General features: G+C 41.4%; 1 protein-coding gene across 1 annotated transcript in view; it reads right to left on the reverse strand.

Moving 5' to 3' along the window:
- TNN (tenascin N) overlaps positions 1–13,907 on the reverse strand; it is an 82,474-nt gene that overhangs the window by 55,838 nt on the left and 12,729 nt on the right. Inside the window, exon 7 of the mRNA XM_064276610.1 lies at positions 586–849. Within this exon, the coding sequence (XP_064132680.1) occupies positions 586–849 (264 nt within the window). The remainder of the gene's footprint in view (positions 1–585; positions 850–13,907) is intronic.

The following is a 13,907-nucleotide window of genomic DNA, read 5'->3' on the forward strand; positions in this document are numbered from 1 at the left end:
TCTGATTTAAGGGACAGTGCCAAAGGCAGAGGAAGGTTTAAGCAGAAAGAATGACCAAGCTATCCCTCAGCGCAGCCTCAGGACTCCCACAAGCCCAAGCTGAGTGGAGCAATGGGGTGAAGCATGGGGACCCTTACAGTTACTGAAACCTTAAAGGCGGACTCGGTACATTTGGTTAATGTTGACTCAGGATGCAGGCCATTTCCACCATTTGAAAGAGCTCCAGGCAATATGCTAAGTGCCAGTACAGCCACTGCAAACTGAGATAAGCATTCAAATTCACTGTCAGCCAAAAGTTTCGAGTTTTCATGTCCAAAAATTAAAATTGGAAAGTAGTACTCTACTCTGAGGGGGTTGCATATGGAATTCAAACCCAAATAAGAATGACCATCCTTAATGAATAAAAAGGCTCGTCTCTTTGGTTTGAGATCAAAAAAGAAAATTCAAAATTATGAAATTAAAAATTGCTTTTGCAACCCTCTCTCCTACCCCCTACAAGGAAACAAAGAGCTGATATCTCCTGATTCAAAATCAACCTTCTCCCAGCCATGAGGAAACCAGATTTTGCTCTGGTTCTTCCATTACCTGTGAGCGCCTTGGTGTTGCCTTTCTTGCTCTCCTGGTTGCCCCTCTCAGCCCAAACATGAACTTCATACGCCTCTCCTGGCTTCAGTCCTGTCAGCATGGTGCTGCTCTGGTCCTTGTGCACCACCATCTCCTTGGCCTCCCCATCAGGAGAGGTGTAGCGCACCACGTACTTGTCTATGACGGCCTGCACGGGGTCCCAGGAGACTGCCGCTGTGTCTTCTGTCACTCGATTTGTGACCACATTGGTTGGACCATCAATTTCTTCATAAAAATACATGAGAAAGAAAAATTAGACGACACATGAATGTTTATAGCAGCTTTGTTCCTAACTGCCCCCAGATTGGAAGCAACCAAGATGCTCTTCAATAGGTGAATGGATAAACAAACTGTGGCACCTCAATACAATGGACTATTATTCAGCAATGGAAAGAAATGAGCTCTCAAGCTACAAAAAGGCATGGAGGAAACTTAAATGTATACTGCTAAGTCAAAGAAGCCAGTCTGAAAAAGCTACATACTATATGGTTCCAAGTGTATGCTATTCTGGAAAAGCAAAACTTCAGAGACTCTAAAGAGAACAGCGGTTGCCAGGGATTCTAGGGAAGTGGAGAAGGAGTGAGTAGGTGGAACACAAGGCATTTTAAGGGCAGTGAAACTACCCTGTATGACACTGTAATAGTAGATACATGGCATTATACATTTGTCAAAACCAACAGAACTGTACAACACAATGAGTAAAACCTAATGTGAACCAAGGGCTTTAGTTAATAATCATGTATCAATATCTACCACTCGTCTGTCAGTTTGTCAAACAGTGGTGCCTTGCTGTGATGCTGGAAGCATTGCCACTGGTATTTCAAATATCAGCAGGATCATCGATGGAGGACAGGTTTCAGCGGAGCTACCAGACTAAGATAGACTAGGAAGAAGGACCTGGCAGTCTACTTCTGAAAAAATTAGACACTGAAAACCTTATGAATACCAGCAGAACATTGTCTGATATGGTGCTGGAAGATCAGCCTCTCTGGTGGAAGGCACTCAAAATATGATTGGGAAAGTGCTGCCTCCTCAGAGCAGAGTTGACCTTAATGACATGGATGGAGTTAAGCTTTCAGAACCTTCATTTGCTGATGTGGCATGACTCAAGATAAGAAGAAACAGCTGCAAACATCCACTAATTATCAGAACATGGAATGTATGAAGTATGAATCTAGGAAAATCGGAAGTCGTCAAAAATTAAATGGAACACATAAACATCGATACCCTAGGCATTAGTGAGCTGAAATGGGCTGGTATTGGCCATTTTAAATAGAGCAATCATATGGTCTACTATGTCAAGAATGACAAATTGAAGAAGAATGGCATCACATTCATTGTCACAAAGAACATTTCAAGCTCTATCCTGAAGTTCAGTGCTGTCAGTGATCAGATAACATCTATATGCCGACAAGGAAGACCAGTTAATACGATTATTATTCAAATTTACGCACCAACCACTAATGCCAAATATGAAAAATTGAAGATTTTTACCAACTTCTGCAGTCTGAAATGCATCAAACATGCAATCAGGATGCATTGATAATTACAGGTGATTGGAATGCAAAAGTTGGAAACAAGAAGAAGCATCTGTAGCTGGAAAATATGGCCTTGGTGATAAAAACGATACTGGAGATCACATGATAGAATTTTGCAAGACGAATGACTTTTTCATTGCAAATACCTTTTTTCAAAAACATAAATGGTGACTATACAGGTGGATCTCCCCAGATGGATTACACAGGAATCAAATCGACTATATCTGGAAAGAGTTGATGGAGAAGCTCAATATCATCAGTCAGAACAAGGCCAGGGGCCGACTGCAGAGCAAACCATCAATTGCTTATATGCAAGTTCAAGTTGATGCCAAAGAAAATTAAAATAAATACATGAGAACCAAAGTATGATCTTGAGTATAGCCTACCTGAATTTAGAAACCATCTCAAAAACAGATTTGACACATTGAATAGTAATGACCAAAAACCATGCAAGATGCAGAATGGCATCAATGACATCACACATAAAGAAAGCAAAAGATCATTAAAAAGACAAGAAAGAAAGAAAAGATCAAAATGGGTGTCAAAAGACTCTGAAAATTACTCTTGAACATAAAGTAGCTAAAGCGAAAGGAAGAAACGAAGAAGTAAAAGAGCTGAACAAGATTTCAAAGGGTGGCTGGAGAAGACAAAGTAAAGTATTATAATGAAATATGTAAAGACCTGGAGTTAGAAAACCAAAAGGGAAGAACGTGCTCAGCATTTCTCAGGCTGAAGGAATTGCAGAAAAAATTCAAACCTCGAGTTGCAATACTGAAGAATTCTATGGACAAAATACTGAATGATATGGGAGGCATCAAAGGAAGATGGAAGGAATGCACAGTCATTGTACCAAAAAGAATTGGTCAGTGTTCAACTATTTCAGGAGGTAGCATATGATCAAGAACAGAGGGTACTGAAGGAAGAATTTCTAGCTCCACTGAAGGCACTGGTGAAAAAATAAGACTCCAGGAATTCACGGAATACCAATTGAGACATTTCAACAAACAGATGCAATGCTGGAGGTGCTCACTCATCTATGCCAAGAAATTTGGAAGACAGCTGCCTGGCCAACTGACTGGAAGAGATCCATATTTGTGCCCATTCCAAAGAAAGGTGATACAACAGACTGTAGAAATTATCGAACAATATCATTAATAACACATGCAAGTAAAATTCTGCTGCAGATAATTCAAAAACGGTTGCAGCAGTACACCAATAGGTAACTGCCAAAAATTCAAGCCAGATTCAGAAAAGGACATGGAATGAGGGATATCGTTGCTGACATCAGATGGATCCTGGCTGAAAGCAGAGAATACCAGAAAGATGTTTATCTGGGTTTTATTGACTATGCAAAGGCATTCAACTGTGTGGATCCTAACAAATTATGGATAACTTTGCAAAGAACAGCAATTCCAGAAGACTTAATTGTATTTATACAGGACCTGTTCATAGACCAACAGGGACTCATTCAAACAGCAATGGGATGCTGCATGGTTTAAAATCAGGAAAGGTGGGAGTAGGGGTTGTATCTTTTCACCATATTTATTCAATCTGTATGCTGAGCACATAATTTAAGAAGCTGGACTATATGAAGAAGAATGCAGCATCAGAATTGGAGGAAGACTCATTAACAACCTGTGACGTGCAGATGACACAACTTTGCTTGCTGAAAGTGCAGAGGACTTGAAGCACTTACTGATGAAGATCAAATACTACAGCCTTCAGTATGGAAGAAACTGAATATAAAGAAACCAAAATTCTCACAACTAGACCAATAAGCAGCATCATGATATACGGAGAAACTACTGAAGTTGTCAAGGATTTCATTTTACTTGGACCCACGGTCAATGCCCAGGGAAGCAGAAATCAGGGAATCAAACGAAGTATTGCACTGGGCAAGTCTGTGGCAAAAGATCTCTTTAAAGTGTTAACAAGCAAAGATGTCACTCTGAGGACTAAGGCAGGCCTGACTCAAGCTATGGTATTTTCAGTCACCTCATATGCATGTCAAAGCCGGACAATGAATAAGGAAGTCCAAAGAAAAATTGATGCCTCTGAATTGTGGTGTTGGCGAAGAATATTGACTATACCATGGACTGCCAGAAGAACAAACAAATCTGTCTTGGAAGAAGTACAGCCAGAATGTTCCACAGAAGCAATGATGGCGAGACTTTGTCTCATACACTTTGGACATGTTATCAGGAGGGACCAGTCCCTGGAGAAGGACATCATGCTTGGTAAAGTAGAGGGTCAATAAAAAGAGGAAGACCCTTAATGATATGGATTGACACAGTGGCTGCAGCAATGGGCTCAAATACAGCAATGATTGTGAAGATGGCACAGGATTGTGAAAATGTATGTTGGTTTGCTATGATTTGGAACCTACTCAATGGCACCTAACAACAATAACAATGTATCAATATAGGCTCATCAATTGTAAGAAATGAACCACACAAACGAGAGATGTTTATAATAGGAGAAACAGTGCACAGGGGGAGGGAGATATACGGGAACTCTGTACTTTCTGTTGGATTTTTCTGTAAATTTAAAACTTCCCTTAAAAAATTAAGTGTATTAAAAAAAGGTTTTTTTAATAGTGAAATCATTTGCCTGGTCAAGAGATCAGAGATGCTTAAACATCTACTTCATCTGGGTAACCTAGTTCAACAGTCTACATAACAAAAGCGGGCCTTTCTGTCATTCATGACAGGTGGGAAACTGGCCTCTGCTTGAACTGAGAAAGGGCTTTCATCATCAGACCACTGAGCCCATTAGTGAAAACGCTTTCAAATACGTCTACTCTGGGCAGACATACAGAATAAATCTAATTCCTTTTCCAGGAGACCATCCAGCAAGTACACAAGAAAAATTATTATTCCCCTTCTTAATTCTCCTCTAATAAAAACAGGTTCTTCTCTCCCATTCATTTCTTTCTAATTACAGTTTCTAGACCCAACCCTCACATCTATATAAGCTCCTGTCTTTCTTGTTTCAAATAAAAATCTCCAAAACTCAGTTCATTCATTCAACAACCATTCACTGAGCGTCCATTACATGCCAAGAGACATAATGACACTTGGAAGTCATCAATGAACATAACAGTCAAAAATCTCTGCCCATGTGGCATTTATAATCTAAAAAGGACAACCCAGGGTAATATGCTGGCCATGTCCTAGACTCTCTGCTTCCTGGTAACATATCCTGAGCCCACGGCCAAGGAAAAATCCCTAAATTGTTGTCACATGTGTCCCTGCTAAACCAGACGTTCTCAACCTTTGTCAATATCTGGCATCTACTAAGTGCCACCAGCAGGGATTCTAATTTAGAAGGTCTCAGATCAGTCCTGGCATCCTATTTCAAAAACAAATAAACTAAGTTCCACGGATGATTCTAGTACACACCAAAGGCTGAAAACCTCCATCTCTGGCCAAATCTTCCCCATTTTTTTGCAAAATATATATATATATATATTTTGTATATGTATAATGCATTTCCTGGACCCAATATTCATCCTTGTTATATTTTTTCTCATGAACTCTATTTGTAATTTAGTCTTTCATTCAATATACCAACTTTATTTCCAGCTTCTTATCACTTATGAACTTAATAAGCCACCTAAGGACATCCACCAAGGACATTGATAAAGGTGTTGCACAGAGCACAAGTGAGGCATGCCACAAGTGCCCTCTCCACATATAGATCTGTATCATTTGGTATAAAGTCACACACAAAAGTTTTTTACTCTCAGAAACCAAAGAATTTTCCTTCCTTCCAAGGATGATCTTGCCTTCTTTGTCATGGGTTCTCCAACAGAGAAGTTTCTTCTTAACAGAGCTGCATTTGTTTTTGCATTAGACAATGTACTTTCTTGAGTATAGTGGCAGTGTTTTATTTGTGTGCAAAGAAATTACATACATTTCATCATCAGAAGCAATACATATTTTATTTAATAAATTCACTTTCATTTACTGAGCATCTTCTAAGTGCCAGGTGCTTTTCATAAATTACTTTATCCAACCTCATAGTAACCATGAAAGACTTTTATCAGATCCTCCATGTACTGTTGCTGTTAGCTGCCGTCAAGTCACCCCCAACTCATGGTGACCCCATGCACAATTGAATGAAATGCTGCCTGGTCCTGCACCATCCCCGTGATCGGGTAAAGACTGAACCATTGTGATCCATAGTGTTCTCATCAGATTTTCAGAAGTAGATCACCAGGCCTTACTTTCTAGTCTGTCTAAGTCTGGAAGCTCAGATGAAACCTGTTCAGCATCATAGCAGCACACTGACAGATGGGTGGTAGCCGCAGTGGGATGCATTGGCCAGGAACTGAACCCAGGTCTCCTGCCTGAATGGTGAGAATTCTACCACCAAACCACTACTAACCTCACATCCCATGTACTGTTGTTAGTCACTGTGGAGTTGGTTCCAACTCATAGCAACCCTAGTACAACAGAACAAAACACCACCTAGGCCTGCACTGTCCCCACAACCGTTACTATGTTTGAGCCCCATCTCATTGAGGGTCTTCCTCTTTTTTGCTGACCCTCTCTCTACTTTACTAAGCATGATGTCCTTCTCCAGGGACTGGTCCCTCCTGATAACATGTTCAAAGTACCTAAGACGAAGTCTCGCCAGCCTCACTTCTAAGGGTCACTCTGGCTGTACTTATTCCAAGACAGGTTTGTTCATTCTTCTGGCAGTCCATGGTAGTCAAATATTCTTTACCAACACCACAATTCAAAGACATCATTTCTTCTTCGGTCTTACTTATTTGTTGTCTAGCTATTACATGTATATGAGGTGACCGAAAATACCATGGCTTGGGTCAGGCACACCTCAGTCCTCAAAGTGACATCTTTGTTTTTTAAAACTTTAAAGAGGTCTTTTGCAGCAGATTTGCCCAAAGAAATACCTCACTTAATTTCTTGAGTACTGCTTCCACAGGCATCCCCATGTACTAGTTGGGAACATTAATAATGGCCACAATTTTCAGAGCAGTAGCTCTATTCCAGGCTCAGAAAGGATAGATAATTCATCTACGGTCTCAGTAAATGGAGTGGCCACTGATTCAATCCACAAACACTGAGCACAAACACTACAGCAACATGTAAATTAAATTAGCATTGCATGCATACAAAAATACCTGGGAAGGGAGGGCACAGTTGGCAAAAAAAAAAAAAAAACATAGAACACATGTATTATCTGCATGAAAGTACGGTTGTTGCTGAGATTCAGCAGTGAACAAAACAATGCCCCTCTCCTATTGAGCTTACATTCTCCTGGGAGGAGACAGACAGTAAACAAGTAAACAAACATGTAATACATTTGGTGATGATTATATAAGGCAAGGTAAAGGATTAGAGGCGGATGAACAAATCATATTTGCAATTTTAGACCAAGAGGTCAAGAAAGGCGTGTCTCACTGAGAAGGTAACATTTGAAATAAGACCTCATGAAATGAGACAGTGAGTCATGTGCAATCTAAGGAAAACTCATTCTTCTGCGCAGGCAGAAGGAGCAGCAAGTTCAAAGGCCCTGCTTCAGGTACTCAGGGAACAGTAAGGAGGCCAGTGTACCTGGACAGAATAAGCGAAGGAGTCAAGTGGCTGGAAGTAAGGCCAGTGAGGTAAGGGGCAAGTGGATTATGAAAGGGCTTGAAGACCATTGTATCGACTTTGGCTTTTAAACTGAATGAGATGAGAAGCCTCTGGGGGTTTTGCACAGAAAAATGACATGATCTGACATTGTTTTAAAAGAATCACTCAGGCTGCTGGGGAGAGAGCAGGCTGTAGCAGGTCAAGTGTGGAGGTCATCTAGGAGGCTGCCACAACAGTTTATGTGAGAGATGACTGGGGTGAGGGACAATTGTAGCAGTGATGAAGGTCCTGAGAAAGGTTGGATTTTGGAGATTTCAAAGGTAAAGTTGTCAAAAAGTGCTGATGGATTCAATGTGAGATACAAGGACTTCTTGGTTTGAGGCCCAAGCAATCTGAAGAATGGAATGACTATTTACAGAGACGTGGAGGTCTGAGGGAACAGAAGGCTTGCAGTAGGAGGTGAGGAGAGAAGTGGTTCCACAAGTTTGGTCTGGGACATATTAAGTGTAGAGCCAAGATTTGAACCCATTCCTATCTGTCAAAGACTGTACATTTTCGCTTTATACAACTATATCCTAAAGCAGCAGTATCATTCGCTGTTTTTTTATGGAGCAACAACCAAAAAAATTGTAAATAAAGTGTGATGTGAAAGGTAAGTGCAATCTGAAACCCAGGAACAGCAGTAGAACTTGGAGAGACAACTAGAGAGAGAAAATGGTGTTGGGTTGTAGACCTCTGGGAGACAAGGGCCAGATGTTCCTCACTGGCAGAGTGGGCCCCATGGAATGAGAGGGCAGTGCAAACAGGACACCAACAGGGCCATATTCAGGGCCACTGGAAACTTCAGCAGGCTCTAAGACGTTCAGGTGAAAGCACACACAATAGAGAGGACTCCCTCCCCACCCTGTTACCCTTTTTGATGCAAAGCCAGTAATAATTAAGAGCAACACCATGGCTGCACATGTTAGAAAGGGAATAAAGAACACCCTCCAAAGGCAATATCTTAATCTGGGGATATTAGCAATGAATTGGGAATAAAGACACTGGAAATGGAAATGTAAAGACAGAAGAAGAAGAGGGCAAGAACACCCCAACAGTCTGTCTCTTGAAGCTTCTTTTCATCCTCTCCAAAGCAAGCCACACTTCCACAAGCAGGGGTCCCAGCAGCACCTCCCACCCCTCTCCTTGGCCCAGATGAATGCATGCCCATGTAGGAGGTGCCAGGACCCACAACATGGCCCATGGCTTTGTAGGGTCAGCACTGGGCAAAGCCTCTTACCTATATGTGCTGACAGATCCACCACAACCACACTGGTGGATGGATGAAGCAGTAACCAACCCTGAAGCTTCTTCTCCCCCAGACAGTCCCAGAGCACTGAAGGGATGGAGAAGAACCAGGAAAAGGCATCTTGGCTATGAAGAACAGAGAGGAAAAGTAGAACCATATCATGCCAGGGATACAAGAAGCCTAAGAGTTCAAGCCCAGAGAGATGTGACTTTTCCAAGCTCACAGAGCCAGTTAGAAGCAGGGTCAGCCTAGAACTCAAGACTGTCTGCTCCTTCCCTCTCAATACCCCCCCAACCTCCCAACCCAATCCTCATCCCTACTCCCCCCCACCCCATTCATCCCCCAGTCCTGGTCCTCTCAATTCCCTACAACAACTTAAGCTGGAAGGAGCCTCTTCACAGACTTCATCTTCCTCTTGACAATTCTCAGGATGAGAATCAGATGTGAGACACAAAAGTGGGAGGAAGGCCTCAGAGACAGGACCCCCATGATAGGCCACATGGCCTGAAGAGTCTAGCTCAGCACGAGTCTAGCTCAGCATGGCCAAAGCCTCTCTCACTGCCAAGAAGGAATGTGGGGATCATTCAACAGTTTTTCCATGCAACAAAGCCTTTCAGTAGCTGCTGTAGCTGGCCAAATCATAGAGACGCTACAGCTGTAGCCTCGGCTACAAAGCACGCTCTCCCCACTGGCCCCAACTTCCTCCGCCTCCAGTTGCAACTTCCCTACTGCTGGACACTAGTGCCCCTGGTGGACCTTTCTTGGGGCCACTGAAGGTAAAGAGATTTAAGACAAAGCTTGTAAAGTTTTTTTTGTAAAGGTTGGTAGTTGAGCCTCATCTTTGCTTGAATGGTTAATCAGAAAAAAAGTGAGCCCCATTTCAAAGAGATTTAATTTTAAAAATCTGGATATATGGGGCAGGTTACTTAGGAGCTCTATTCACATTAGAAGAGTCTATTCCACTTTGTAACAAGATTGACCACAGGGCTGGGCAGGGAGTGGCTGTCTGCGGTCTGCACTGAAACACACAGAGCACATGTCCACAGGTATCTCTGTTCACGATGTTCACTGTGAGTCACCCAGCTCGCACAGTGGAAAATGGCACAGTCAGGGTCTAAAATCTATAGAGATGTGAGCTGGGGGACAGATATGAGGGACAGGACCCCTGCCACTGGTTTGAAGGTGAGTTCATGGAAAAGGGGTGCCTTCAGGCTACAGCATCTGTACAGTTCACTGTCTTGCTTTCACAGGTTTCCTCTATTGTCTTCTCAATGTGGCAATAAAATTGGTCAAAAGGCACTGCTGGTAGAGAATGTGCTCAGAGAGATCAACCCCTCTTCCTGGGGTCCTCTAGCTTTGCTTCTGGAAAGTTATTGGCTTTGGTCTCAAGCAAGCCTGAGTTCAAATGTCAGCTCGGCTACTGATTAACTGGTTCACCCTGAGTCTCCTAAACTCTGTAGGCTTCTGTTTTCTCAACTGTAAAATGCAGATAATAATGCTTGCAATGCTATTTTAAGGATCAGAGATAATGTTTATGAAGTCCTGCTGTGTACAACAGGACCCCTGGATGCAGCAGGAATTCATCTTGGAACGGGAAGGAGTTTGGGAAGGAAAGTTTTAGGGGCCAGGGCATTCCAAATGGAGCACTGTGTTTGAACAATAGTAAAAAGTGAGAAAGATTATAAGAGAAGCAAAACTTCTATTTCCTACCATAGTCTAAGGGGGAATGTTCTGAGAAAATTATTGACAAGTAGATATATTAGCCTGTTGTAATCTATTGTACATGAAACCCTGTGAAATTGTAACAAAGTAAGCAGTCTTTTGTTTTATACTCACAATGGAAAGGCGTGAATCATAGCAATTATTAAGAGAAAAACCATCATCATTAAAAAGGCAAGAAAAGGAACTTTTAAATCGTTTAGTTCAACCTTTCATTTTGATGGAGAAACTGAGGGAAAAGAATGCCATTACCCCTTCACTGGTGACCTGCCTCTCTTGTCTCATGTGTGGCCCTGAAGGTCTGATAGAGAAGCCTAAGGCTTCTGAAGCCTTGCATTTCTGGAAGGTGCTTCAATGCACTTTAAGTGTGTTAACAGGGTGAGGATTTTCAATCGACCCCTTCCCTTTGTTTCCACTGGTTGACTTGTCAAATGGAAAATGCCTGGACTGTGTCATTTCCTCCCTACACAGGCTTATCCTGTTCTTGAACTCCAGCACCTTTTTCATCTCATGGGATGCAAGATATTTGCAGAAAACAGAGATTCTTTTTTTCCCATAAATTAATTACCAGCCTAGCCATGTTTGAGTTTCCTAACCTTAGAAATAATGTTGTCTCTCTCTTTTTTTTTATGTTGGTAAGACACATTACAGTAATTTATCTGTAATCCAATAAAATATCCCATCCTGCTTTTATGATATAATTGACAATAAAAACACTTCTTGAGTGCTCGTATTCTAGTTAGGATAATACACTTGAAAGGTTAACTAGCAAATCAAGGCCATATGTGATTAAATGCTCTAGCAACTCAGAGGCAAAGATGGGTGATATTAATGTGATCATAGAAGGCTTCAGTGGAGAAGCTAAGATTTGAGCCAAGACTGGAAGGATGAGTGATATTATTACTGTGAGACTCTGAAGGGCAGGAACCACGACTTATTATATTCAAAAGTTTCTAAAGAGACCATATTTCTAGTGTCTAACCCAGTACTCCCCAATAAATGTGTGCTGAATTGAATTTATTGACAGCTAGAGATGATAATAGAAGCAAGGATGGCAAGGCTTTGTCTTGATTACTTTGGATATGTCATCAGGGAAGACCAATCACTAGAAAATGGCATCATGCTGTGTAAAGTGGAGGATCCACAAAAATGAGGGAAACCTTCAATGAGATGGATTGAAACAACAGCCACAACAATAGGTTCAAACATAGCAACGATTCCGAAGATGCTGCAGGACTGCGCAATGAATCTTTCTGCTATACATAAGATCACGATGGCTTGGTACTTCATTGGTCTCACCCTTCAGGAGCAAGGGAGAATGAAGAAAACTAAAGACACAAGGGAAAGATTAGTCCAAGGGACTAATGGACCATAAGTACTGCGGCCTCCATCAGACTGAGTTCAATACAACTAGATGGTACCCAGCTACCACCACTGACTGCTCTGACACGGATCACAATAGAGGGTCCCAGACAGAGCTGGAGAAAAATTTGAACAAAATTCTAACTCACAAAAAAAGACCAGACTTACTGGCCTGAGAAAGACTGAAGAAACTCCGAGAGTATGGCCCCCGGACACCCTTTTAGCTCATTAATAAAGTCACTCCTGAGGTTCACCCTTTAGCCAAAGATTAGACAGGCCCATAAAACAAAACGAGACTAAAGAGGCACACCAGCCAGAGTCAAGGACTGGAAGGGAACCTAAAGTTGAGAAGGGGAGAATGTTGACATGTTGTGGGGTTGTTAACCAATGTCATAAAATAACATGTATACTAACTGTTTAATGAGAAGCTGGTTTGTTGTGTAAACCTTCATCTAAAGTACAATTTAAAAAAAAAAAGATAAAAAAAGAAGAAACTAGTCTACAGGACGAATAGTCTACACGAACCATGGCCTCCTCTACCCTCGGACTAGAACTAGGTGGTGCTTGTCTACCATCTCCAGTGGTTCTAATCAGGGCCACAAGAGATGGGCCCTGATAGAATGAGAGAAAATGTTGAACAGAACTCAAATTCCTTAAAAAAAAAAAAAAAAAAGACTTACTAGACTGCTTGAGACTGGAGAATTCCCTGAGACTACTGACCTGAGGTACCCTTCAAACCTTGAACCAAAACTAACCCCTATCGTCACCTTGCAGCTAAATAACAAATTAGCTCCAAAAATAATGTAAGTATTGTGCTCCTTTAAGAAATCACCTATATAAGACCAAATGATTAACAATGAGTTTAAAACATAGATGAGGCTGTAACGGGGCAGGGAAACTAGATTAATGAAAATGGGACAACCAGAAGAGAAATAATGAGAATGTTCATGCATTGTGAACAATGTAACCAATGTCACTGAACGATTTGTGTAGAAATTGTTGAATGGGAACCTAAATTGCTGTGTAAACCGTCACCAAAAACACTATATAAAAAAAAAAAAGATCGCAATGACTTGGAGCCAACTGACAGCAATTAACAGCAGCAAAGATAACAGTGAAGGGCTTTCTAGTCTGGGGTAACAACATGAACGAACCCACTGTGTAGAGAGAGATAAGCCTTCTCTGTTAGAAACCCCAAGAGCAGTCAGACTGCAGGAAGACTTTCTGTTAAGTAGTGAGAATAACAATGGCCCAGGCTGGACAGACCCACTGAGGCCAAGGTAAAAGGGTTACATATTACCCTATGGCAAGGAGGAGTCACAGAAAATTTTTTAGTTAGGGAGCAAACAGTATATTTTTTAAAAATCTAAAAAAAAGGAAAGGAATAATGGACAGGAAGGATCAGATGGTGCAAGTAGGAGGCATATTGGGTTCAAATCCCAGCTCTGCCATTTTCCTGGCTTGATCCTCAGCTTCACTTCTCTAGGCCTCAGTTTTCTTATATATGAAATAGAAATAATAAGAGTACCTACTTCATAGGACTGTTGTAAGGATTAAATGAGATAATTCATGAAAGGCACATAGTATAATGACTGCCATGTAGTCAGTTCTCAATTAAGTCACAGCTAAAGAAAAAGGCACCAAAAGCAAGGAAGTATTTACTATCTTCCAACTCACTGGAATGTTTCACTAGTTCACTTTTGAGGCAGGCTACATAGTCAATAGTGTAGAGTTCTTAAATTAAATTATATTCGTATTCTTTACAATTGGCCA

The sequence above is a fragment of the Loxodonta africana genome, chromosome 25, assembly GCF_030014295.1.
Source record: "Loxodonta africana isolate mLoxAfr1 chromosome 25, mLoxAfr1.hap2, whole genome shotgun sequence".
Lineage (NCBI taxonomy): Eukaryota > Metazoa > Chordata > Mammalia > Proboscidea > Elephantidae > Loxodonta > Loxodonta africana.